The 25210-nt window shown below is 42.0% G+C and overlaps 1 protein-coding gene across 3 annotated transcripts in view; it reads left to right on the top strand.

Annotated features, from left to right (window-relative positions):
* Nucleotides 1-696: 696 nt before the first annotated feature.
* akt3a (v-akt murine thymoma viral oncogene homolog 3a) overlaps nt 697-25210 on the top strand; it is a 72437-nt gene continuing 47923 nt past the window's right edge. Inside the window, exons 1-2 of one of the 3 annotated variants that reach the window (XM_049600114.1) lie at nt 697-816; nt 8071-8502. In XM_049600114.1, the coding sequence (XP_049456071.1) occupies nt 8457-8502 (46 nt within the window). In that variant the 5' untranslated portion in view covers nt 697-816; nt 8071-8456. Of the gene's footprint in view, nt 817-1647; nt 1723-1840; nt 2068-8070; nt 8503-25210 lie in introns of those variants that run through there. The other 2 variants (XM_049600111.1, XM_049600110.1) reach the window with 2 other exon arrangements.

Consider the following 25210-nt stretch of genomic DNA (forward strand, 5'->3'; position numbering starts at 1 on the left):
GCCATATGCACAACAATTAGGCTACTGAAAAGCAGTTAATGTCAATGAAAATGAGAGATCTCAGGCTCATTAAATACAGTTGTATAAAAAAAAATTATGAAGGTTAAAAAAGGGAATCTACAGTAGAAATAAAATAGTGCAAAGTTAAAATAAAGGAATAAAATACTATATAACATAATAATGAAATGTCACGATTCACTACAGCATAGCTCAACGTTTTGTTCCAGACAAACACCAAAATCTCAAGGCACACCTGTATTTATATCAGTGCAGCCTCTATAAGGTGTGTTATCAATCTTACCAAGACACGTTTGTTTGTTTTTATCTACTAATATCAAACTACAGCTGACAATCAACTATTACCCATGCAATATTTAACAAAAATGATTCAAGAATTCATCTTACACTTTTTAAAATTACATTAAAGCACCAATAACTCGTCCATTTAAATGGGAAATAATAGCAGTGTCTCAATTCAGGGGCTGCAGCCTGTGAGGGACGCAGCGTTCACAGTCGACGTAAGCCACGTCCTTTGAAGACCGCATCAGCCAAACCGACCAGTCTCCAAATGGGACGGTCTGGTCTGTGGAGGATCTCCTGGTTGCATCACCAGTTGTTCTCAACCCAACCCATTGGCGTTACTGTTACCGAGCAACCAGCTGCACTTGACAAAAGAAGGAGTAGGCTAGTACATTAGTTAGCCCTCAATCATGGACCCAGGGATTGTTTTTATATATATTTTTTTATTCAATACTTGGGGAGATGTGTCAGAGACACCACAGTTTGATATATTTCAGGCTGATGGACCGTTTACAGGTAAACATATTAAATTAAGATTGTTTAACCTGTGTGCGTTTTGCTAACAGTAATGTTAACAACAGTTATCCATTAGCTAGCCTAGTTAACTACTGTTAGTTAACTCAGCTTAATATAATCATTATCAGTGCGCAATGCATCTTGAAGGATTCATCCAGTTGCGTCCTCAAATTCTGAGAAAGAAGGCCGCATTTCTAGGCTGCATGTGAAGGAGCCTTCAAAATGGGGCCGCCTTGGTCATGCCGATGTGACGCAATCGAAAGCAGCCTGTGTGAGATGTGTCACACACTTATAATTCCCACCTGCGAATGTTAAGAAAATAGGTTCCTCATGAAGGTTTTTTTTAATTAAATTGAATTAAATTAAATTACATTTTTTTAATAGACTCATTTATAACATTTCATTTATAACATTTATAACTTTTTGTACAGGCCGAGTTGAATACTGCAATAATAATGTGTTGTTATCACAAAATCCCACAGCACACTTGGATTTGCATTTGGCATAGCCTGCATGTGGTTTAGTGCCATGCATTAGCTGGGAGAGGAATAAAGATGGTGGAGGCATCTTATCCTATGAAGGGTTAACATTCAGAAGATAATTCAAAAAGACACAGCAGGTAAATTATCAGAAAGTGTCCCACTGTACCAGTATTCACCACTGAAGTAACTATACTTAGTTATATCCCATCACTGGCTGTACTGGGACCAGCACCAGCACCAGATCAGGCCTCCTCCCGCAAGATCTCGCAGATAAACAGCCTTAACACCGGCTCACTCTCGCGATGTTTGGCTGATTAGCCGGCAGACACACACAGGATGTTGGAATGGGGTGATGATGAGAGAGGAGAAGCACGCACCAAGCTGCAACCGTTAAAAAACGAAAACGGGAGGGCGAGGAGAAACGGTAGGATGTGTGTGCGTATGTGTGTGTGTAACTTTGTGTGTGTTTGCGTGCACGCGCCTGTGCATGAGCGAAAAGGGGGTTGCCGTTCCTCCGGGTGACGTCACGAGTTTTCCTGAAAGTCAAAACAACCGTTGGCTGCGGTTAACCGGAGCTTTCCGCCGCTTCTCGGAAATCCGTTTGATGTATCGCTCCGTTATTCCTCCAACGGTTGACAGCGGCGGTTACTAGCTAGCTTATAACGCGTTAGCTTAGCTCGCAGTCACTCAGAAAGGAGGACGGAGAATATAACCCGGGCGGTTTATGACGAGCAGGTGCACGGGGACACCACAGCACCTGCCGCTACAGGTAATACTGTTATCTATCCGTACTGTCGTGACAGTGAACGCCACATAAACCCCGGTAAAAGTGGCGTGATAGTGTGTGTTTATGTCGTGATAACGGTAGCAAGGTGGGGGGGGGCGTTACCGGGTTTGATGGTGGGTCACTCGGGAGAGATGCTCAGCGCTAATGTTCATGTCACGGTCGAGCAGTTGAGTCTGCGGTGCTGTCACGATAAAGGGCAACGTCACTTTGTGATGACGGGACATTTGTGTGTGTTTTAATGTGCTTATGTTTAATATCCGTGCCGTTTTTCTGCCATGCTGCATGCAACATGCGTCAGTCTGACAGCCATGTAGCACCGTGACGTAGATGATGCAGTAACTGTGAGTCCTTCAGTCATTCATGGCCTGGGTCACTCCTCTCATGCAGTGAATTACCTCCTCATATTGTCGTTAAAATGGGTGAAATATTTATAGCAAAGGACCTAAAGGATAGATTATGGTCCTCTACAAACACAGAATAATCCTCATTAAAAATACTCTTCTGTTTTCACTTCATTGAGCCTTTTTTTGTAGGCATCATGTGCTTTATTTGACCATGTCTCCAGTGGTAGTCAACTTCTACAAGACCTGTAAGCCATGAAATATTTCTTTATTCTTTTTATTTATTTGTTTGTTTTTGTCAGCCACGTTAAACTCTCTCTGATTATATAGATATTGTTCATATTAATATGTTGATTATTTTCCCTATCAATCGATTAGTTGTGTGGTGAATAAGATGTCAGAAAATTGTAAAAAAAAAAAATGTTGATTAGTGTTTCCCAGAGTCCAAGATGACACCCTCAAATGTCTTGTTTTGTCCACAACCCATATAAATTCAGTGTACTGTCATAGAGGAGTAAAGAAAATGGAAAATATTCACATTTAAGAAGGTGGAATCAGAAAATTTTGACTCATACTGATACATTTATTATCAGATTAATAATAAATAAGCAGCTACACTGCACACAAGAGGGCTGAATTGCTTCTTCTTTCAATTTAGTCTTCATTTGATATGTTACAAACAACGTGTTTCGCTCATGGTGTCATCAGGTTTGTTCAATCACCTGCACCAAGTTATAAGAACTGACAGCCCTGTGCATGAGGCATGTGCTTTTTAATTGATCATCAGCCTAGATAACAGTTGGCTACTAGTTGATTAATCGTTTCATCATTGCAGCTCTGCCATTTTCATCATTTACCGTGTGCCCCTAAAGTCATTTTCCTCTTTTAGTTAGTAGTTTCCAAAAAAGAAAAAGAAAAAAGGAGACTTCAATATCATTGGGACCATTTTCAGGAAGTGACGTAATTGTTTGGAAAGGAATTCAAAGCTATAAATTAGGGTGATAATAAACTTTTCCTCATGCCTTTTTTACCTCCATCTTTCATGATGTTAATCTGTTTGTCACACTGTTGAAGCTGCACCCTATTAGACTAAATTATGAAAAAAGTTGGTCTGATTAAAAGAAGGTAAAAACAAGTTCTGGTAAAGGTTACCAGCTAAATCTGATTTAATCAAAGAGCTAGGGCTGGGTGGAATGGGCCAACATGGACCGTTCCACCCATAAGGATTATTATTTTGATGCCCAAGACTGGCTAATATGTTTCCCAGTTAAACAGTTATTATTCTTAAATAATGCAAAAACACATGAAAACAGTTAAGAGGCTAAACTAGTCCTGTATAACAGAAATGACCTGCCTACTCAGTTGCAGTGTTTCAGGTGATGGTCATTTACAGATTTACATTTACATGTTCATAATCATCCCAACAGCTGCACAGACTCACTGCTAACGTCTGAAGCAATCGTATATCATGTTGATTTTCATAGCTGAGGTGGAGAGAGACGCCAAACAAGGCCTTGTGATTTGTGATTTACGCAAGTGGCCACATGTGTGATTAATATGTCACAGAGAGTGGATGGCAGAGAGTGATGTCTTTGATGATAATAGTGATGATAATGATGGGAATAGTGTTTATGATGCTGCTGCTGCATCAGGGCCAGACTCAGGAAAATGCTAGGACTTGTGATTAGGGCTGGTTTTTGTACCTCAGTGGCCTACTGTGTTGACTCTGAGTGACTGAAATGTGTCCGTTATAGTATTTTAAATGGTTGGCATGAATGTTTTGTCAGTTTTGTAATCTTGTGTACTTGTTCTTTGATCAGATAATCTCTTACCATTTTTAAAATGGACAAGAAATTGTAGAAAAATAAAACAATAAGGTATCGAAGGTATCGAAAGTATCGAAAGTTTACAAAACCAGTGTATTTCATCTATATGGACTACACGTCTGAGATACATCTGAGATACAAACTCTTTGACATAAGGCTGCATCTGAAATTATTTGCATTATTGGTTGATCTGCTGATTAGTTTTTTAAGTCATAGTTTAGTCTGTAAAATGTCAGAAAATTGGGAAAAATGACGAACACAACCTCCCACATCCCAAACGGATGGATTCAAGTGCTTTGTCTGGCCAAAAATCAAAAGTTATTCAAATTGCAAAGATATAAAACAGAAAAAAGTAAAAAATATTAACATTTTAGAAGCTGGTACCAGCATACGTGGTATCTTTGATTATAAATTGAATCAAACAGTTAACCAAACATAGAAATAGTCGCCTAATTAATTAGTCGATATAATCGTTTCAGCTCTGCTTTACACAGGAACAGCAGCAGCTTCTGTTCTCCATCACCATCTCCATGCCAGCACTCACAGTCCAAAACACAGTCACTATATTTACGTTCATAAAACTGAAGAAAATAGACTAAAATCCCTCAGAGTGTGCTGTGCTGGTGAACCCCACCTCTGCGGTGAGCTACATTGATTAAAATAGAAAGGTTTGCTCCATCAGACCTGCGTTAGATGTTCAATCAAAAAAATGTCCCTGAAACACATCCTGAGCGAAACATTTGACCCGCCAGAGGCTGGAAAAAGAAGAAGTTGTGGGCTCGCTGCTGCTGATGTCAGCCAGGGTTTGTGTGAGGCCACAGTTTCAGTCGAGGAGGGGTGAGGTGTGTTGTCCTGACAGGAAGGTGGAACTAATATTAGACTGTCGTCTCGTCCTTTCTGTACACGGTTTTTTTGCATGTTGTAAGCCACTTTCAAAAGCAAAGCAGTTGAGATTGATTCATGAATACTCATCCTCTTCTACTGACTGCATACCAGAGTTATATTAATATGCAGTGACGCAGTTCCAGGCAGTGATTTGTTTTGAAAGCAGTTATTGGTATGATAATCGTTGGTTTGTTCAAGAGTCTGTGGCCACAGAGGAAATCCATCAAAACATTTATCAACCTCGAGGTTGATGGTGGAGAATGGTTGGAAGTTGTTGGTCTGAAACATGCAAACCTCCAGTGTGGTCCTTTTAAGATAGGATGAATAGCTTGTACACATGGGCAACAAAGTTCTGGTCATGCTTGATGTGTCAGAGCTATTTCTGATTGTATTATTTTTTCCAGTTGCGTTCCTTTATTGCCTCGCAGTGTGGGTTGGTACATGCAGACTGATTAATGGTGGGCTAGCTGACTGTCTGCTCCCTGCCCTCTGTCTCTGTCTCTGTCTCTATTTCCTGTGAGTCTGGGTTTCTCTTGTCGCACTTCTTCTCACACTCTCCCTTTCCTTGTCATTGTTTTTTTTTTGTTGTTCTTGTCATTGCCTCTGGAATGAAATATCATGAAATAAATGTCGTCTGGCAGGTGCTTCCCCTGGCATGGTTGGTTCATCATGGCAGCGCATATCTCCATGGCAACAGCTGCCCTGGTGACAAGGGGGTTGCCACTGTCTGGACTTTTTGTTCCTCTCCTCCCCTCCCCTCTCCTCTCCTCTCCTCTCCTCTCCTCTCCTCTCCTCCAGATTAAGGTTAGAGCTAACTGAAGCTTCATTGAATTACACTGTAGTCTTAAAGCCTAATCCAGACCTGTACAGTGCCTATAAAAAGGATTCGATCCCCTTGGTTGCACTGGGCTGAGTATCATTTGAAATTTTCTCTAAATCAGTGCTGATAAGTTCTGGTATCAACAGAGCAACAATACCTTTTATTTAACCTTATGTCTTAGTTTGACAAATATAGACGTTTTTTTCATTTAACAAAAATGTTCTCAAATGTTAACTCTGGCTTTAACATGAGCAACCGTCCTGCTCTCGTCCACTAAAATGACATCCTTTGTGCTGTCTGCCGTCTTCCTGATTCCATGTGAGCGCAGCATTAACGATATTAAGACTCTGCTCAAACATTTGATGCTAGCTTTCAATCGCTTTTGCTACCAACTAGACATTTCAGAGATATTTTGTTCAGAAAATTCAGAAGTGAAACCCAGCCTATAACTACATACACTGTAATTCAGTCTGGCAAAATATAAGAGATGTTGTGGGTGCAACTAACAGTTATTTTATTATAGACTTATCAGTTTCAGTGAAAAACACGCATCACAATTTCACAGAGCCCAAGATGTCCTTATATAGGAGAGCCCAAATATATTTAATTTACAATCATATAAAACTCAAAAAACAGCATATTCTCATATTATGAGAACAGGAAACAATGGACGTTAATGTTAATTTTATATTTATGTATTTTTTTGATTGACAACTTTAACAGTTAATCAGTTATCAAAATCGTTGACGAATAATCTCACAATCAGTCATTGCAGCCCGAATTTTATGTATTTATTTATTTTTTTTGGATCCCCATTAGTCACTACCAAGGTAGCAACTACTAACTACTAGTTAATTCAAGCATTGTCGTAGTCCTCAACTTATCTTAAATCAAATTGTTTTTTTTTTTATCACAGTTCGCTGGCTGAAATAGTCCATATCAGAGAAATTAAACTTGATCAACATCTCTTCAATTTGGGCGTAATTAAACCTTTGTTCCACAGCTGTGAAGGGGGAAAAATCTATCTGTCTCCTTCTTATTAATCCTGCGTAATCAAGCCCATCCTTTTGAGAACTACATATATGAAACAGAGATAAAATAAATAGATAGGAGGAACTGAGAAGGCAAATTACGTGCAGTGTTGTAGCAGCCTTTGTGACCTCAGTGTGTTGCGCTATAGTCTGCATTTGTTTGTCTGGTTTCAGATTGGTCACCATACTGCTGCCTCAACATAAAAAAAGCTCTGTGTCACCTACGAGGGTGTGTGAGTGTGCGTCTCTTCCAGCTCTCGTTATGACGCTGCAGTCCCTCCAAGCGTCGGCAGCAGTGCAGACACTAGCTGATATGAATACTGATTTACAGCTAGATGGCTACGACTGCTAGCCTAGCCGCCGTGGTGCTGTTCTCCATTCACGCTGAGCGGCGTAATGTTGTTGCGCGTTGTGTAATACAGTGTAGTAGAGTGCATTTGAGGTGAACGCGGCAGCTATGCAGAGAGTGGAGGGAGAGGGGAGGGAGAGGGGAGGGGGAGAGCGGGAGTGAGACGACAGAGAGGTGCAGAGATTTGGGCAGAGAGAAAGAGAGTGTGAGAGCATCCCTTACTGCCGTTGTGGCTATTTATAGCCGAGCCCTACTCCACAGTCCTGAGATGCTCTCCCACCTCCCACATATAGACAGACAAACCAGCCTACACGCACACACACACACACACAAAATAATTTGACCTGCAGAAATACATCAAGCACAGAAAGGTAGATTGGCTTTTGCACACAACACAACCTGCTCACAAAAAGGTACATGAATGAATGAGAGGTAGAGCTCAGGGATATTTGTTTGGCAATCAAGGTCAGTTATTGCTTCAACGACAGCCCTGCAATAATTCATCCTGTTTATCAGAGAAAGTGTTAGCGATAGAAAGAGGAACTGGGTGTATGATTCGGTGGGGGGGGCGCGGAGGAGTGTTTGTCCTCACAATAACTAGTTGTTTGTCTTGTCAGATTGTATGAAAGGGCTTTGGAGGGGAAGAGAGAAGAGACAGAGCAGCAGAGGAGGAGAAAAATAAATCCATGCCTTCTTTTTTCTTTATTTTTTTTGTCCTTTCACTTCCTTCCAGGCTGAGTCACTGCTGGTGAGGAGGAAGGTCTGGAGAGGGAACGAGAGAGGAGGAGGAGGAGGTGGAGGAGGAGGAGGGGGAGACGAAGAAGAAGAAGGGAGGGAGGCAGGAAGATAAGCCACAACAGGAAGCAAAACGACACACGCGTACACACACACACGCCGTGTTTGTGTGTGTGCGTCTGAGAGGGAGACTGCGCGAACGAGAGGGTGAACGGGAAAGGAAGGGAGGGAGAGTGACGCGGAGGCTGGGAGAGCCGGCCCCCCCCCTCCTCCTCTCCTCCTCTCCCTCTCTTTCTCTCCTCTCCTCCTCTCCTCCCCTCCTCCCTCTCTCTCTCTCTCTGTGGAGCAGGCGTGTAGCGGCATCAGACTCGGCGTGAAGGAACCATGAGCGATGTCACCATCGTTAGAGAGGGATGGCTCCAGAAACGGGGTAAGTACATCCAGTACCTCTCCACTTCTACTCCCCTCCTCTCTACCTCTGTTTTCTCTCCTCTTCTTCTCTGCCTCTTGTCTAGACTGAGGGCCTGGCCGTGCCTGTCCACATGTGCCGGTGGGAGGATGTGAGTGTTTGCGATTGAGTGTGTGTGTGTGTATGTGTGATTACATGGATGTCTGATTATCCAGTGTACGAGCATATACGTGTGTGCGTCCCCCCCCTCCTCACAGGGATGTGTCTCTTTATTATAAGCTTGGCTGGCTGTTTGTTTGCTAAGCCTCTGTGTGCTTCAGTCAGGTTGTGTCTGAAAAAGAGTGTGTGCATGGGTATGTGCATGTATTTGTATGCACAAGTGTGCAGTTAATAACATCCAGCAGGCCCGTAGTTACACTGCTGATGCACAGTGTTCTGTCAGGCCGGCGTGTCTACTAGTCTGTGAAATCAAGTCAGTTCTGTCTCGCTGGGGTATTATTTAACATAGTGTGCCTTAAGTTCTGAATGGTGACACTGAGAGTCATATGACATGGGGTTGAGGGGTTGGTCGGGGTGGAGTTGAGGGGAGCACTGACATCCTGTTTCAAACCAAATGAATGAGAAGTGGTTAAAACACAAACAGCTGCAGAACATGAAGCAAAGACAGCACTTCACTGTTCTCCCACACTGTTCTGCTGCAACAGGTGAGAAGTCATTTGTAGCAGGGTCAGAGTGAACCAGACACAGTTGCAAAGTGGCTCTGTGACGACTCCAAGGCACTGTAGGACTTTGCATTTTCTTTCTAACATTGCCCTCCAAAACCACAATTTCATGGGGTCGTGTGTCTCTCGGTGCTGATTCCTCCAGGCACAGATGGATGTGAATGAGCATGTGTGTTTTAGGGAGAGAACTTAAGGGACAAAAAAAGGGGGATTTCCAGACCTTCAGACCAATGAGCATCATCCCTTTGACTATGTGATGGTGTCTAGGAATGTGTAACACAAACTGTTGAACAGGAAGTGACATGGATGCATAACAGACAGCAGGCTTCTGGGTAATGTAGGCTAACACTATGGCACAGCAGGAGAATACGTTGGACAACAGAGTGCTCCACTCCATGGAGTAGATGCTCCCTCTCACAGCGTGTCACACACTGTATTGCTGAAGTCGAGGGGGGGATCTTTGTCTGTGTGTGCCAGCATGCCAGTGTGATCCTCAGACAGTCGTCTGTGCATATTAAGAGGAACACATCGCCCCCAGTCACGACGCAGCGCTACCAGTATTCGTCAGTGTGTGAGAGAGGTAGAGATAGAGGTTGTAGGGGGGTGGGGAGGGGTGTTTGTTTGTGTCAGGAATATGAATGTTTGTCTGCATCATATGCTAAATCTTTGTCTGTGTTTGTGTGTGTGGAGAGGAGCAGGGTCGGGGTGCTGACTCACTGTCCAGGTCGTGATACAGCACAGACTGCAGTCTTAGTCATTAGACAGCTTTTTACTGAAATGAAACAACGAGAGAGGCCGAGAAAGGTAGTGAAACCTCTGCACACACACACACACACACACACACACACGCACACACACACAGAACCTTTTTTACTAATAGGATTACATTCAGTTGTGTTCGACTGTAACTTTTCCACCAAATAATTCATGTTGTTTTGTTTTGAATTGAGCGACATGAAGACAGTGACACTGAAAGACTGAATGAGTGGAAGATTAGAAAGGGAGGCTGGTGACACAGAGAAGAGCAAAGGAGAGAAAAATACTAGTGTAACAGAAATCTGAATGAAGGAGAGATGCTCATGTGCTTCTTAGATTCGTCTATGGCTTTTGAAAAAAAATGAAAAACTTGTGAGGAGTACCCAATTAACTGCTGAGCTATTGTGTGTTGTTTGCCTGTCAAACCATGCAGGTTAGATCAGTAGTACCTGATGTCTAACAAATTAGGAGAAGAATCATGGCTGGGTGACGTGACGTGGCGATATCACATTACATTCCGTACCTAACTTAAATAACTCAGTGCTGACTTTTGGTTTCACGTGGGACACACACCCCACGCTCGGGTCAAAATCCTGTGTTTGTTTGACCTGTCATCCACTCCGACCACCTGCCTGCGCAGACTTTGTCAGCCTTTTTACTACATCACCTGACGTCCTACTTTGTCCACCTCATATGACAGACAGCGTGTACATCATGTGATCACGGCCTCATGGCTCACGATTACGTGGGTTATATACGAATTATAGTGCATTACTTTTAGTAGGTGTAAGTACAGCGGATTCGACCATCCTGAGTAGTGATGGTTCTGACTCTTTTCATGCTAGTAATAGGGTAATTCAGGGTTATATAAATAATATCTTTCTTGTGTATGCAGGTAAATACTTGTCAAAACAGGTTGTGTTTTTGGTAATCTCAAAATCACTCTATGTTGAATTAATTTGTTAGATTTTTTTCACGGAGTTCTGGTCTACAACAGCTGTTAAAGATATGCTTCCAATATGGTGCAAATTTGTTGCCACAAACAAAACAAAATGTAATTTAATGATGATTATTCTTTAAGGAAGAGGCCAGGTCGAGTATCTTGGTCACCATTTTTTAAACAACTTTACGCACAACAGAGATTTATATGGACCTTGTTGTAGACTTTATTCTCAGAGCAACACAGCTGTACATAAATTGGTCTGGCTGGTCCGGACTGACTGTGAAACATACAGCTAATGCATTAAATGTAAAAGAGGTGTGTGCAGAGACTAAAGTTTGCACGCCATCATGCGTTAATGATGCTATTGTTTGCAAAGAGGTGGTGATTGTTCTTCAGCAGAGATCTACGCACATGTCAGGAAGCGATAAGAAATCCTGTGCGTTAATGTATGTGTAGATGATAAATGAAATAATAGTTGGTGAGTCCTACTAATAGCTGCAGTGTGGGAGTGTATTTGACCATAATATGGCCAGAATGGGTCAAATAGTGATGACAGCAGTTTGTAAATGTCTGTTTTATACTCCTTTAACTTTTTTTTAGCTGTGCGTTTTGTGGCGTGACTAATGGGTCCAGTCATAAAGTGAAATGATTGTTTGATTGAAAGAGAGTGTTTCCCCATTCATAGCTCAAAGTGTTTGTGATGAGTTCCTGCTCGTGCACCCTCATGGGGATGCTCGTCCCTCTGCATGTTTCATGAAGGGACCGTGTGCATCTGTGAGTGCGCAGCTTTTGTTCGACAAGCCACAAACCATTAGAATAATTGGTCAAACATGACAGATGTGTACAGCACGATGTAACACACTGTGGACTCACTGATCAACTTACACATGCCAGTGGATGCTGATCACTGGCAGCCATGCGTGACCAACAGCACCGGCTTCAGGCGTATGTTAGGCTGTCAATAGGAAGCATTTACACAGGATGGAGAGAAATAAAGGAGGGAATAAGGGCTTTCCTCACAATCAATAGCTTCAAATTAAAATGTTTCACATGCTATAAAAGATCGATAAGACAGTAACGGATGATTAAACGAAAAGGAGCATGAAAGAGCAGTAAAAATGAAGCAGTAAAATGCACGTATGTAGCAGCAGCAAAATACATCTTGGAACAAAGAACAACCTCAGGAACATCTTTTCAAAGCACGGTACAGTATGTCCTCAGATGACCGAGCCTTTCAGTACTCACTCACTCACTACCATGGTGATGATTTCCTTCCTCCTTTCATTAAATCAGAGTGAGGAGTGCATTCGGCTGCATCAGTTCTTTATCTTTGGAAATAATAAACAGTGGATAGATACTGGAATCTGTCACGGAGTGAGGGCAACAGACTTGAAAGGGAATATCCGATGTTCTGACACGTTCTGTTCTTCATGATAAATGAATGATTTAGAAAGATACTTTAAATGACAGATGCTGGAAGATCTGATGGATAGATGTGAGCGAGGTTTAGACGGGCGTTGTCTCGTGTTAAACGTTGTGTTTAGGGGTGAAAATCAGATGTTGCTCTCAGGAGTTACAGACCTGTTTTGCTGCACCCTTTAAAAATCTGAGTCTGAAGTGAACTCCACTTCATTTCCGCCCAGGCTGGGAGTTTACCTTCTGTCAGCCCATGCAAGGCCACAGAGGTCACAGTCAGCCACTGTAGTCGAGGATACTGTTACCTCCACCAGCATCAGCCCACACAGCAGTCAGCACAACAGATGGCCAGGAGGGAGGAGAGGAGGAGAAACGCTGAAGGAGAGAGACAGGGAGAACACCATCATATTTTCTTTGACATTTTCTGTCCTCCAGAAGTGTCTCTCTGCAAAGCTACTAATCAGATGAGATGCAGCTTTGTCAGAGAGGAGCAAGCCTTGTTACTGTCTGTGCTTTGAATTAATCTGAGATCAATGATTCTTTGTCTCCCTGGAGGGTTTAAGCAATCGCACATAAGATGAATTCAAGAGGATGCTGCTCATACTCAACTTTTTTAAATGACAGGAAAATATTACAGAGCCTGTGTGGTGAAGTCACAAGGCTTTGGTAATGGACTGACGTTATAAATTGTGGTTGCCTTTACTGAGATAATAAGTACATGTGTTTCTTTCTTGAATTGCACAGAAAAACAGGTTTACAAAGTCTTAAATAAATATGGGTGGGACAAAAACACGATATGGGAGTATTTCATATTATTTGTAAACAGATTCCTCTGCTAATTTGGCTCTCCATCATCATTACTTTATGACTCTTTGTGGTGGTGCTTGTCAAATAAATGAGGGTAAAGTGTGCGGAAGTTAACTAACTTGCAGTGACAAAGACACTCACAAGGGAAAATGGCGGACAGTGTGGATTTGTCATCATCCTGATCTCGTCGTAGAGACAACGGCTTACCCTACCACACTTGTAGGACAGCTTACAATCAATACCGTGTTCAAAGCAAAGCTTCCTTTTACGTCCCTGAGGGCGACCAGGATTACTACATCTACTGCTGGGTTTGTTTGCACATGTGGACACAGCCAAGTTGCAGTCAGTGTGTGTGTGTTAAGGAGGCACTAAGTTAGAGATCAGTGGTTCCCAACTGGTCCGGCCACGGGGTCCAGATTTCTCCTCAGTCATTAGTTCAAGGTCCACACAGTTTAGTACATTCATACTTGCGTTTGGCTGTGTCGTCAAGTTAGTTTGCTGTCTCTCTTAAGTAGCTGTCTGTTAGTCACACTCTACAGCAGGAAGCGGCACTTCAAAATATAAGCTCTGTGCAAGAAATTCACTGCACTTGAAATAAAGTGTGTTTTTTACTAACCTGACATGTTTGCGAGTCTCATGTGGTCCACTCAGAATAGACCGGCGACCCTCTTTCTAACCGCGATCCACCAGTTGGGAACTAATGATCTAGATGATTGTCTTGCCCTGTATCAAGTATTGGTATCATGACACCATTGTTATCCCTGGCGATGTATCATGATAGTATCATGAGTTACGCTGTGATTCCCATCCTGAAACATGATCACAATTTTAAATTTGATTCAGCAGTTTCAAATGAGTGTTTACTGATTAGCCCTGGAAATTGTACATATTACTGTATAGTTCAGTTTCACTTAATCTTAAAATAAAGGTTAAAATATCATTGTGTTCTAAAGCCCTCTTCGCTCGGGACTATAATGAAATGTGAATCTGCCAGAAATCCAGCTACAAATAACTGACCATATTTCTTTAAACACGGTCATCTAATAAAATTAAAATCATCATCACAGGAACTTACAGAGTTTCTCTTTTTCATCTTCTGGCAGGAGGTTGCAGTTGAAGTTATTTGTACTTATTTCTATGATGGCATCTTGTGTAAAGATCAGGGGGCTCACAGGGGCTGTGGTCACATTCATACTGACGTGATTTTGATTCGGATGTGATGCAGTATTAAATGACATTGGTGCATCCCACCCACTTATTGAAATGTTCTGCATGTGTTGTAGTGGCTCTGTTTCCTGAGTTCTGTTCTGCTCTTGCTCCTTAAATGATTGTTTGTTTGCACATCACATCCATAATATGCACAATTGTGATCACAGTGTGGGCTCGTTCACTCCTGAGACAGTCAGGAAGTAGCTTCATTACATAGGCAGTGTGTCTCATTATGGCAATCCATTTATGTGTCGTACTTGTCACTTAATGCATCTTGGCATGATTGTATGATAGACACTCTTTTCTCTTCATCTCTACGACTTAATACGACTGTGAGCTGCATGGGGTGTACTGTATACATTAGACTGCTGTGGGGTTCATTGGGTGCAGTGCAGTGAGGCGGCCATCTTGGCTCAGTGAGTTCAGTGAGTTCAATGTTGCTGGAGGCTGGCTGGCTGGCTGGATCAGGTGGCAGTGCCAGATCCCTGATATCAATCACCAGCCGCCGCTGCTGCTGCCGCCGCCGCCACTGTCTGCTGTGTCGCCCTTCTACTCTCCTCTCCTCCTCCTCCTCCTCCTCCTCCTCCTCTGTCCTGCCTCTGCTGTAGAGCCTGTCAACACAACTCACCTCTTTTATTGCAATTCACACTCTCTTTCCCTCTCTGTCTCTCCACGCATCTCCTTCCATCTCCCTGTGCTCCTCTCTCTATCCCCTCTGTTTCTCAAACTCACATGTATATCCAGGGCAATAGCAGACAGGCAGACAGTACAGGCTTTGTTATGAATGGCATCCTCTTGCACATCCGGAGGAAGTGTACGCTCCAGTGTGGTTTTACAAACTGTCTCCATTGTCCTAAGAATGACTCACTCTACACTGCAGAGAATGGCAGTCAGCCAGACAATCAGACAGACCGACCGACAGCACAGCGCAAACAGACAGACTAGTCTGCAGAGCCGACTGACAAACAGCACAGGAAAGACGGGCAGAGAGACAGATAGTTTGTGACAGATACAGCCAGAGCAGAGGCAGACAACTTGCCAATACAGAAGAGACCTGCAACCAGCAGGTACAGACACTGAGTGAAAGACAGATGGGTGACACACACAGGCAGGCAGCAGAGAGTGTGTCACCTTTGTGTGCAATCAGAATATGATATTTTTGTCTTGCAAAGTTATTGAGATAACAAACCTTGAAATTAAATTCAACTCCACGATGAAGTGCACCAGGCAGAAATGTTATATAGAAATACACCTGTGTTACCTGACGCAATCACAAATTTAGGTTGCAACAGAGAAGGATGTCCTCATCCTGTGTTCTGTATGGTTACTGGCAGCATATCTGAGCCATACACTGTAGGATGTGATGGATATAAACTAAACAGCACTTAGCAACCTCTCAGTTAGAGCTGCAATGGTAATTACCAACTATTTTGATATTAAATTAGTTGTTTTAGTCATTTTCCAAGCAGAACTCTTTAACATTTGCTGGGTTTAGTTTCTTAAATGTGAGAATCGGCTGCTTTTCTTTGTCATTTATGACGGTAGATGAAAAATGTGCGGGTTTTGGACTGTTGGTTGGACCAAAGAAGCATTTGACGACATCTTTTGGGTTCTGGAAAATTGTGATTTTTACACTTTTTTGATGACCTAACGATTAATCATGAAAATAGTAGACAGATTAACTGATATTAAAAATAATTAAATAAATTGATAGTAAAATAAATGAATAATTCTTTAGCTATTCCTGTTTCAAAGAAGGACTTTTACAAGTCAGAGAGGAGTAATGAAAAGATTTAAATGTATATTTTTGCATTATAAATATGTGGTCTCCACTTTGCCTTGTATCTATCAAGTTATACATCGGTGCTTTGAATGTTGTAGCTTTTAAACTTCCCTTAAACTTCCAGATAAACTCAGAACAATAACACTCTGAACAAAATAGTGTGAGGCTGTGTAACTGTACAAACCCAGTCAGTCAGTAAGAGCACTGGTAAGTGATCCAGTACGAGGATCATCCCTGTAAGGCCACACAAACAGAGGTGGATTAATGGATGGCTGAGTGAATGAACTAATGTAAAGTGAGTCCTCGATAAATGAATGAATGGATCAATGAATGGAGTGCTGATCACTGCAGAGGGAGAACTTGGACAGAGGAAGAGCGAAAGGGTGAAGGGAGGAGAGGTTGAGTAATGGGATTAGTTTGTAGCTCAGGATCATCCAAGTGTTGACCTGAAACATTTGATCACAGGGTGGACGGATACATCCACATGTATCCACACATGTACACTTTTGTCACCAATATTATTTAATTACGTCCATTATCACCCAGATGTCATTTTAAAAAAAAATATTTTCCTTCATTAAAACCTGCTCACACACAATAATTAATTATATCTTTTTTATGTGAAACACCAACATACTATAAATCACCATTTAAACTAAACATATAAGATAATTTGACAACAAATATAATAAACAAGATGCTTACTTGTATTAACACTGGTTAATTATTATTTTACCCAGTGTAGCCGACTTGTCGCTCATATATTGTTGCACACACTCATTTGATTGCTGAATACGATAGCATGGTCAAATGTGTTTCAGGGAGGTTGTTTAAGTTGTTAAGGTCTTTTCTAATCCTCCTTAATTTCCTCAGCAACTGGTTTTAATCCATAACTATTCCACAGGCAACTATCAGGTGTTTTCTGTTTGCTTCACTGCGCTCTGTTGTCCGCAGCTACTCTATGTTTAAGTGTACTAGTGCAGAGATTAGACCAAAGGGGCAGTGTGTAGTCTAACATCTTGAGGTATTGTGGGCTGGTTGGAGTAGGCTTTGGGCTGATTAAAGGAGGCAGGTTAGAGTGGGGGTTGGTTTGGCTGATTTAGGCCGACAGATTAGTGCCTAGTGGCTAACAGCTAGTGTAAGTGTTTGCTGGCAGGAGAGGGACCCCAGAGTAAGACCATTTGGTCTCACATTGCCACTTAATATTTGTCTTTGGCCGTCCAAGTCTGTAAAATATTGACGCTTAACTTTTCCTATGGAGAAATGATAGTATTATTATTATTACTTTTATACTAAACCAAAACCCACAAAAGAGTACAGTGTATTCCAGGAAATGATATTGAGGATCTGTAGAGTTGTGTTCCAAACTGATGTTACTGCTGGGTGCAATAGGTTACACAATATACACTCATTCAGCCCCTTATTAAACAATAAAACTGCACAGTTTGATAGCATGTTTAGATGCCTTTAAGACTTGTAAATGGGCATCAGTTGCCAGCCTGTTGCTAACAAAACTAACAGAATGATCAACTTTCCAGTGATACTTTATAATTGAAGTGATAATGATCCAAGTTTATTTATACAGCACATTTAGAAACAACCGCAGTTGATCAAAGTGCCGTACAAAATAAAAGAATGACACACAAATATATAGCAGTATAACGTATACACGAATATAAAAGTTGTAAGAATGATTACATGTGTCGATGGAGGGGGAGCATTTGATTGAGAGTGGAAGGTTATTCCAAAGCTTTGGAGCAGCTACCACAAAGGCACAATCTCCCTGACCCACCAGCCCTGATCAAGGGACAGTTAAAAGACATTGGGCCTCATTCACTAATATGTGCGCAGAAATGTTCTTACTCTCCTCAAAAAATAAGTACTTGCGCAAAATCACCGTCGGATTCATGACACGTGTGTACCGGCCAATTTTGTTCTCACCACCGTGCGTATGTTAGTAAATCAATTCTAAATTGAGGCACATGTCTGCAATCTGCAATCAGCATACTACCACGCCCCCATTTCTCCATATAAGGAAACCGCTTGCCAAGAGTTGATTCATGAATGAAGGAAGCGGTTACACGAGGAGAGAAGTAGTAAATTTCACAGTTTGTTAGAAGCGATGGCGCCAGATCTTACAGGAATGCCATGGGTCATTGTAAGATTGTAGAGGACACAGCATGCCAGGATGATCTTGCACACCTTCTCAGGGATATAAAGTAGTTTGCCACCAGCCGTATCTGATCCAAACACATCCAACAGCCCTTAAGCACGCCAAAAGTGCGCTCTACAGCACATGTGTGGGCATGTATGTTATTATAGCGCACCTCTTGAGGGGTTTCAGGGTTTGCGTATGGTGTCATCAGCCATGTTTTAAGGCCATATGCCCTGTCACCCAAACAATATAACATTTTAACATTAACAGAATAGAGACTTACTGAAAATACTAACTTAAAACAATTGAAATAAAAGACTAGAACAAAAGATGCTCACCAACAAGCCATCCACTTCTAACAGACCCTGCCTCCAAACGCATTCCCACTGTACTGTTTTGCAAAATAAATGAGTCGTGGGTGCCTCTGCCAGCGGCCACAGCCTTAAGGATATGGCAGTCGGCATTACAGATCATCTGCACGCTGATGGAGTGATAGTTTTTCTGTTCATGTTATTGTTAATATTTTAATTGTCACAATGATGAGGGTGAACGTGTGTCAGTTTCATGGTAATTTAATCCATTTGGCCAATATATTAGTAAATTAATTATTTTAAAAAATGTTAATTAAATCTCTCTTTCATGAATGTGGTTTTATAGACTCTGCATGTACTTAAAAGGTATGTTTGCATTTTCTAAGTCAGTTCGGCCTTCCTCATTTGTGCGTACGCATGGTCTGAGGCAGTTCTAAATTTGTTCGCAGAGTAAGAACAAATTCGGGTAAGAAAATATTGATGAATCCTGGATTTGTGCGTCAAACGATTGTACACACAGTTTAAGCACAGATTTGTGCATACGCACTGTTTGTGAATGAGGCCCATTGTGTGGAGGATCTAAGAAGGCGGGAGTTGGAGTAGGGGCAGAGAAGATTAACTCTACTGTCGGTGCTGAAAAGGTGATTTTGCTAAAAACAGGGTTTGCTAAAAGTCTACCACAGATTTATTCTGTGATGTTGATTGTATGATTTTTAAATACACAATTACTTTAACTTGTAGAATTTTCATTGACCTGAGCAGATGACCGTACAGTAAGAATGAGCTGAATTTTTTCCATTTCTTTTTTGGCACAGGAAAAGTAGTTAGAAACGGGGGCAATCACACCACCCATAATGGTGGACAGTGGTCTACATCTGGTTGCCAAGGGCAACTGGACAACCATTGTTGCTCTGAAACATCAGTTTTACCCTTGATGTGTTTTCTCCTCTTCGCTCTGCCACTGTAGCACAAAGCTCTGTGTTGCTTTATTTGTAAAACAGAGCATCTGTTGCAGAGATCAACCTCTGTTACAGGAGCTTAAGGGGAGACCATGGAGGCAGCAGCTGTCTGAGGCTACTGCAGGCACTTGTTCAATGACAAATATATTTAAATGTGCAGTATTATTTTTGTATGTCATGCCTTGACCAAAGGATTATTTGTCAGAGTTGTCGATTATATTTTAGCTAATATGTTGGCTAACACAAAGTGCCATTGCTGCCCTCACCAGGCTTTTACAATAGCAAAGCTGGAAGCTGTAATTTGTGTTTCAGAGCGTACCACAGATGGCACCGCTGTGGCGCCCAGATGTGACGTAAAGATACAGTAAAAAGCTTGTTTTCTGTGACAACCTGTTGAAACATCTGGTCATTGAGACTATGTGGGTAAATACGCACGGCTGCCTTTGGTGGGTTTGATATGAGTTTGCTCCCGTTACGCCTGACTTAATGGTTGAGCTGCATGCTGATGTCACAGTGGCCAGGTTAAAGGGACAGTCAGTCTATTTATATCTTCCCACCTGTAATCTGTCTCTGACGGGATTAACTAAGGCACTAGCTTCATCCTGCTGTGCCACACAGACACACTGAAAATGTGAGCCACGCATAAATACACACATTGACAACAGTGTGTACACAAGTGCATAAACTGTGATCAACATTAGGATATTCTAGGAAAGAAAGGACATGTCTGTTTTTAAAAGCTCAGTCCCCTGAAGAAAATGTTGGTATTTTACATTTCTGCATATCATGAAACATTACATTTGTATTTTTCATACATCAACATCTGCAAAGTGACGTAGTTCTGATTACGTATATGAGCTCAGCTGACTTTATTGCTGGGAGGTGGAGGGGATGGGGAATTGCGTGACACCAGCGAGACAGCTGCTAAGGTGCAGACCACTGCTTAAGACCAACTGTATCACCAAAGCACTTGTTTGTTAAAGAGACATCGCTGCATTTCCTGCGGTGATTGTGGCGCCAAAACTGGGTATTTTAAGCCAAATCATATTTTTCTCCTGACCATAACCAAGTGTTTTGGTGCCTAAACAGAACCACTCTTCCATACAGTGTTGTTGAAATGTCAAGTTTCAACATATGTGCTACATCATACAAATGTAACAGCAGAAATGTACGATGCTAGCATTTTTCTGGCATTTGGATTGGTTTTTAACCAACCAGGAAATGTGACACGACCATGTCACATGCATTTTTTTTTCTATTTGTATTATGTGTGCTGTACGCACGTCTCTTGTGTTTTACGCATCTCTCACAGAGTCTCAGTTAGTTAGCCTGATTAAAAACAGAGAGGAAGAAGAGACCAAACAGTGACAGGATTTTTCATCCTCCCTCAGCCTCCTCCGTCTCTGGTTGCCAATCTCCAGTCATTAATTAGCTGTCCATGACAAAATTCCCAGTTCCCAATCTGACACTAGTGTAGAGCAGCGGACGGCAGTGGTAATCATGTCAGCGAGGCTTGGCTCAATGTTCTGAGGGGGGCTAAATCTCCCCCATATGGTCCACTGGCTGGGGCCCGCACCTCAGCAAGCTCTCATTAAACTAGTGCTTAATATACCAAGGTAAAGAGGGACACACACACTCATGCATACACTCAGCTGTAAGAAACAAATCAAGACATCTGACAGGGGACTGGGCACAAAGGGACTGGAGGACAAGGAGGTGGTGTTTGTTTCTGTGTTTGCGTGTGCATGTGGTGTGTGTGTGTGTGTGTGTTTTGAGAGAATGATGCTGTACAATTGTTGACTTGCCATCTGTCATCAAGAAAGGAGTTCTATCTTTGTTTGTGTGTGTGTGCATACAGAGGAAAGATGAGACGGAGGAGAAAGAAAGAAACAGTCAGTGAGGTGCAGATGTCTCACAGCATAGCGGCTGGAACATGAGGTTCAATGGCAGACTGCTGTATGAGAGGAGTTGGAGGGGGAGAAGAGAGAAGAAAAGAGGACGAACATCTGCCATATTCAGATATTGCTCCGTGGTTTGAGTGTTTCTACACAATATCTTGAGTTTGAATAGACCTGGGAAACGGCCTGCTCATTAAGTACCTTGCAGGGCGAGCAGGCAGGTTCAGAGAGCACCAGTATTACCGGTAGTTTCACATGTAATATAACGCTTATTTTACCAGTAATACAGAAGCTGAGATTTATTTTTTGCATCTTAAGAAGGTAGCATGTACAGGATGACTACTTATCATGAAGAAAGTCACAAGTTTTTGAAGCGGTGCCAAGATTGGTTTTAGTGCATCCTTTGTTAATGTTCTTGGAAAATAACCAAAATATATCTTTGCAAAAAGTATGACTAAGAAACACTGGCTGATATTTGTGAAAATTAGATGTTTTCCTGTATTTAAGGAGACTTTAATTACCATGTTTTAAAGCAGAGCATATTTCACCTGGCTGTTTCACACTGTAAGACTCTAAGTGTCCTTGAACACGGCAGGAAGTCCATAACGACTGGTCTGTAGCTGACCTCTCCTCTGAATTTCCGCATAGTGGTCAATTAATTTTCACATTACTGTCATTAGAGCAAAACATCATAATGGATTCAATAAAATACTGAAAGTAGACAGGCCATCCAGGTAAATAAAATTCCATTTTTCTCAGCTCCAGATGTAGAATATGTGCTATAATAATTTATTTATGTGGTTTGCTTGTGACTTACTGTTCTAGAAATACAAGCAGGTAAAAAGAATAATACAGTTGAAAAAGCATAATGATTATTTTCACAGGGTATTTGACATATATGAGCGTGTATGTCTTGTCTTATACTGATTACAACATACACATATTGCCATCTTTGTTCCTTCTGACTCGTCTCAGTGCTTGAAGTGCCTGATGTCGGCCAGCTGAGGTGAACACGTTGTCAAAAACAGCCTCTTAGTCAAACAGACATTGCAACATGACAAATACCAGCTCTCAGGGAAGGAGAGAGACGTGTTTGCCTGAGATGGACTGACATATAGAGCTGTCTGCCACCTCAGAGTGTGACAGACAGGCAAGCAGTCACTAATTGCAATCACACTGTGATTTTGTTTGTCCGAACTCTACAGCAGTTCATGAAGTTACGCCGCCTGATCGTAGGCAGACAGCATCTTGTGAACAAAAGTCGCATGGGTTTACAAGTCGCTCTTTTGTTGGACGGTGTTTTGGTCTTCTTTGTGAGACATCAGGGACTTTTAGCAGCAGATGAGCCAAAACAAATATGATTCAAGGCATTTCAGTTACGCACAATGGAGCATGACTGATTGGGAGGAAATCGGATAAGGCTATGTTTTGTAATGTTGTGCTTATAAGCATGATTGTACCTCACCTGCACGTCCACACAAACAAAAGTTAAATTATCCAGAGTTGCCCAGTGTGAATGCACCCTGACAGACAGATGGGCAGGTGGAGAGGGAGACAGACAGAAGGACAGACAGACAGACAGACAGACAGACAGGTAGCCAGGCAGGACAGAGGGGAGAGCAGAGAGCAGCAGTTAGTGAGGTGGAGAGCACTTACTGTCGGCTCTTCAGTGCAACACATGAATGAATCCTTTAGAGCGAGGCACGACTGGGCTGGTGTGTGCGTGTATGTGTGCATATGTGTGTGTGTGTAGGGTATTTGGGGCGAGTGGGTGCACTTGACAGTAGTTGGGGGTATAGTACTTGATTGTTTACTCTTGCCTGCTGGGCTGAGCTATTGTGCTCCAGTGTGTGTGTGTGCACGTGAGCGTGTATTTGTGTTGACAGAGTACACTGTGTGTGAGAGCGCGTGCACGTGTATAACTTTACAGGCAGACAGGGAGACGTACAGCACAATGCCTCTCTGGTGCTCTAGGAAAGAAGAAGGGGGGGGCAAGCTTCACAAAGGACCAGGGGGGTCTTATGTTGTCCACACACACACACACATGCACACGTAACGCCAGCTGCCGCCCACAGCCCCAGCCCTGCATTTCTGAATTAATAATACACAGCCAACCACTCTGGAATAATAGTGATGCACACACACACACACACACACACACACACACACACACACACACACACAAAGCTTTGCACCTGTTCACCACTGCTCAACTGGTCAGGGTAGGGCTGGTTAAGGTCCCCCATGCACACGCACACACACACATGCACACACTCCTTGTTGCCTGTCTGTTGTAGGCAACAGTTAAGACAGCTGTGTCTGTCTCCTGACCCTCCCCGTCTTGTTCTGATCACTCGCTATTCTTATTGACTGATTGGTCCAGCTGCCGCATTCTGTCCCTCTGATTGGACGGATTTACATCCAATAAAGCGAAGGAACCGAGTAAGAATTTGAATATGAATGTCAGATTTAAATGGGGAACCTCAAAGAAAGCCCAGTCCTTGCACAATATGAATATAAAGATTAGTGAATGGATAAAGAGGTTAATGACTGGTCAGGTTATCTGTAGCAGTGTTACTACAATCGTCACGTCAGTATGAAACTGAAAATAGGTGACAGTTATGATTCATAGTCACACTAATTTACACAAATTCCTAAAGGACTGTGAAAGAAACAAAAAGATATCCTTGACTGAGAGTGATGACACTTTAACAGGTCTCACTGATGTGCCGTGGATGTTAATATAATTACAACTATTTAAAATACAGCGTTTTGGCAATAAACTCTTCTTCTCTCCTTGAACTTCAAGGATGTAAACCAAATGAAGAAATCAATGATGCCAACACACCGCGCCGTCTAAAGGAGAGAACAGAGAGAGAGAGAGGCAATACACCAGCAATCAGTGCAATTTGATTAGCCTGCTCATTGGCTGTGTGTGCGTCTCTTAATCACATTGGATGCACTGCATTCTGAACACAAGCAGCATGGCATTCCTAATGTTATCCAGTGTTTGAGTGCAAAGGCGTTTTGTACTGGTTAGCTGAGATTGTATTTTTACCTTCCTGACATGCGAGGAGACATCCAAACAGATCAGTCTTTGTTTGTTTTAATGGCGTGTTATGCTTTGGTAGTTGTGTGTGTGGGCGGATGGATGTGTGGGGATGAGAAATAGACTAACTGTGCTGTGTTGTAGGGTTTACTATCATCTAGACATAAACCTGAGTTCACCCCGTCTGCTTAATAACAACATGTTATATATGCCTCCTACTGTATGGCTACAGTATGTGCTCAACTCTTTGACCTGTAGCATGTGCAGTGATGCCAATTGAGCAATTTTAGACGACCCTGATAACCATTTTATTTCAAAAAGCATCTAGCAACAAATTTAGAGACTTAAATTTTATTTTGAAACTTTTAGCAACTTTTTAAAAGAGACTCAACCCCAGATATGCATTCATTTGTTCCAGTACACTGCTTAAAACAATATATACAGGCCTAGTTGTTCAGTATTAGTAGTTTTACTAAGTATTGAGAACATTCAACAAAAAAAATCTATGATAAGCTTTGTTTGAACTTAATGGATGTAATTGTTTAATAGGACTATTCATACACGTTATTGATTTGATACCTTGTTGTTCTTCAGTAACTCTCCTAAACAAAAAGATCAGCAGTAAGGACACGTCATAAAACCTAACTCGATAATCCAGTAGGCTACTTTTTCCTGCAAGGTTTTAAAGTAAAGACTGTGTCAAGACTGCGGTTTCAGTAAT

The sequence above is a fragment of the Epinephelus fuscoguttatus genome, linkage group LG16 (genome assembly GCF_011397635.1).
Source record: "Epinephelus fuscoguttatus linkage group LG16, E.fuscoguttatus.final_Chr_v1".
Classification (NCBI taxonomy): domain Eukaryota; kingdom Metazoa; phylum Chordata; class Actinopteri; order Perciformes; family Serranidae; genus Epinephelus; species Epinephelus fuscoguttatus.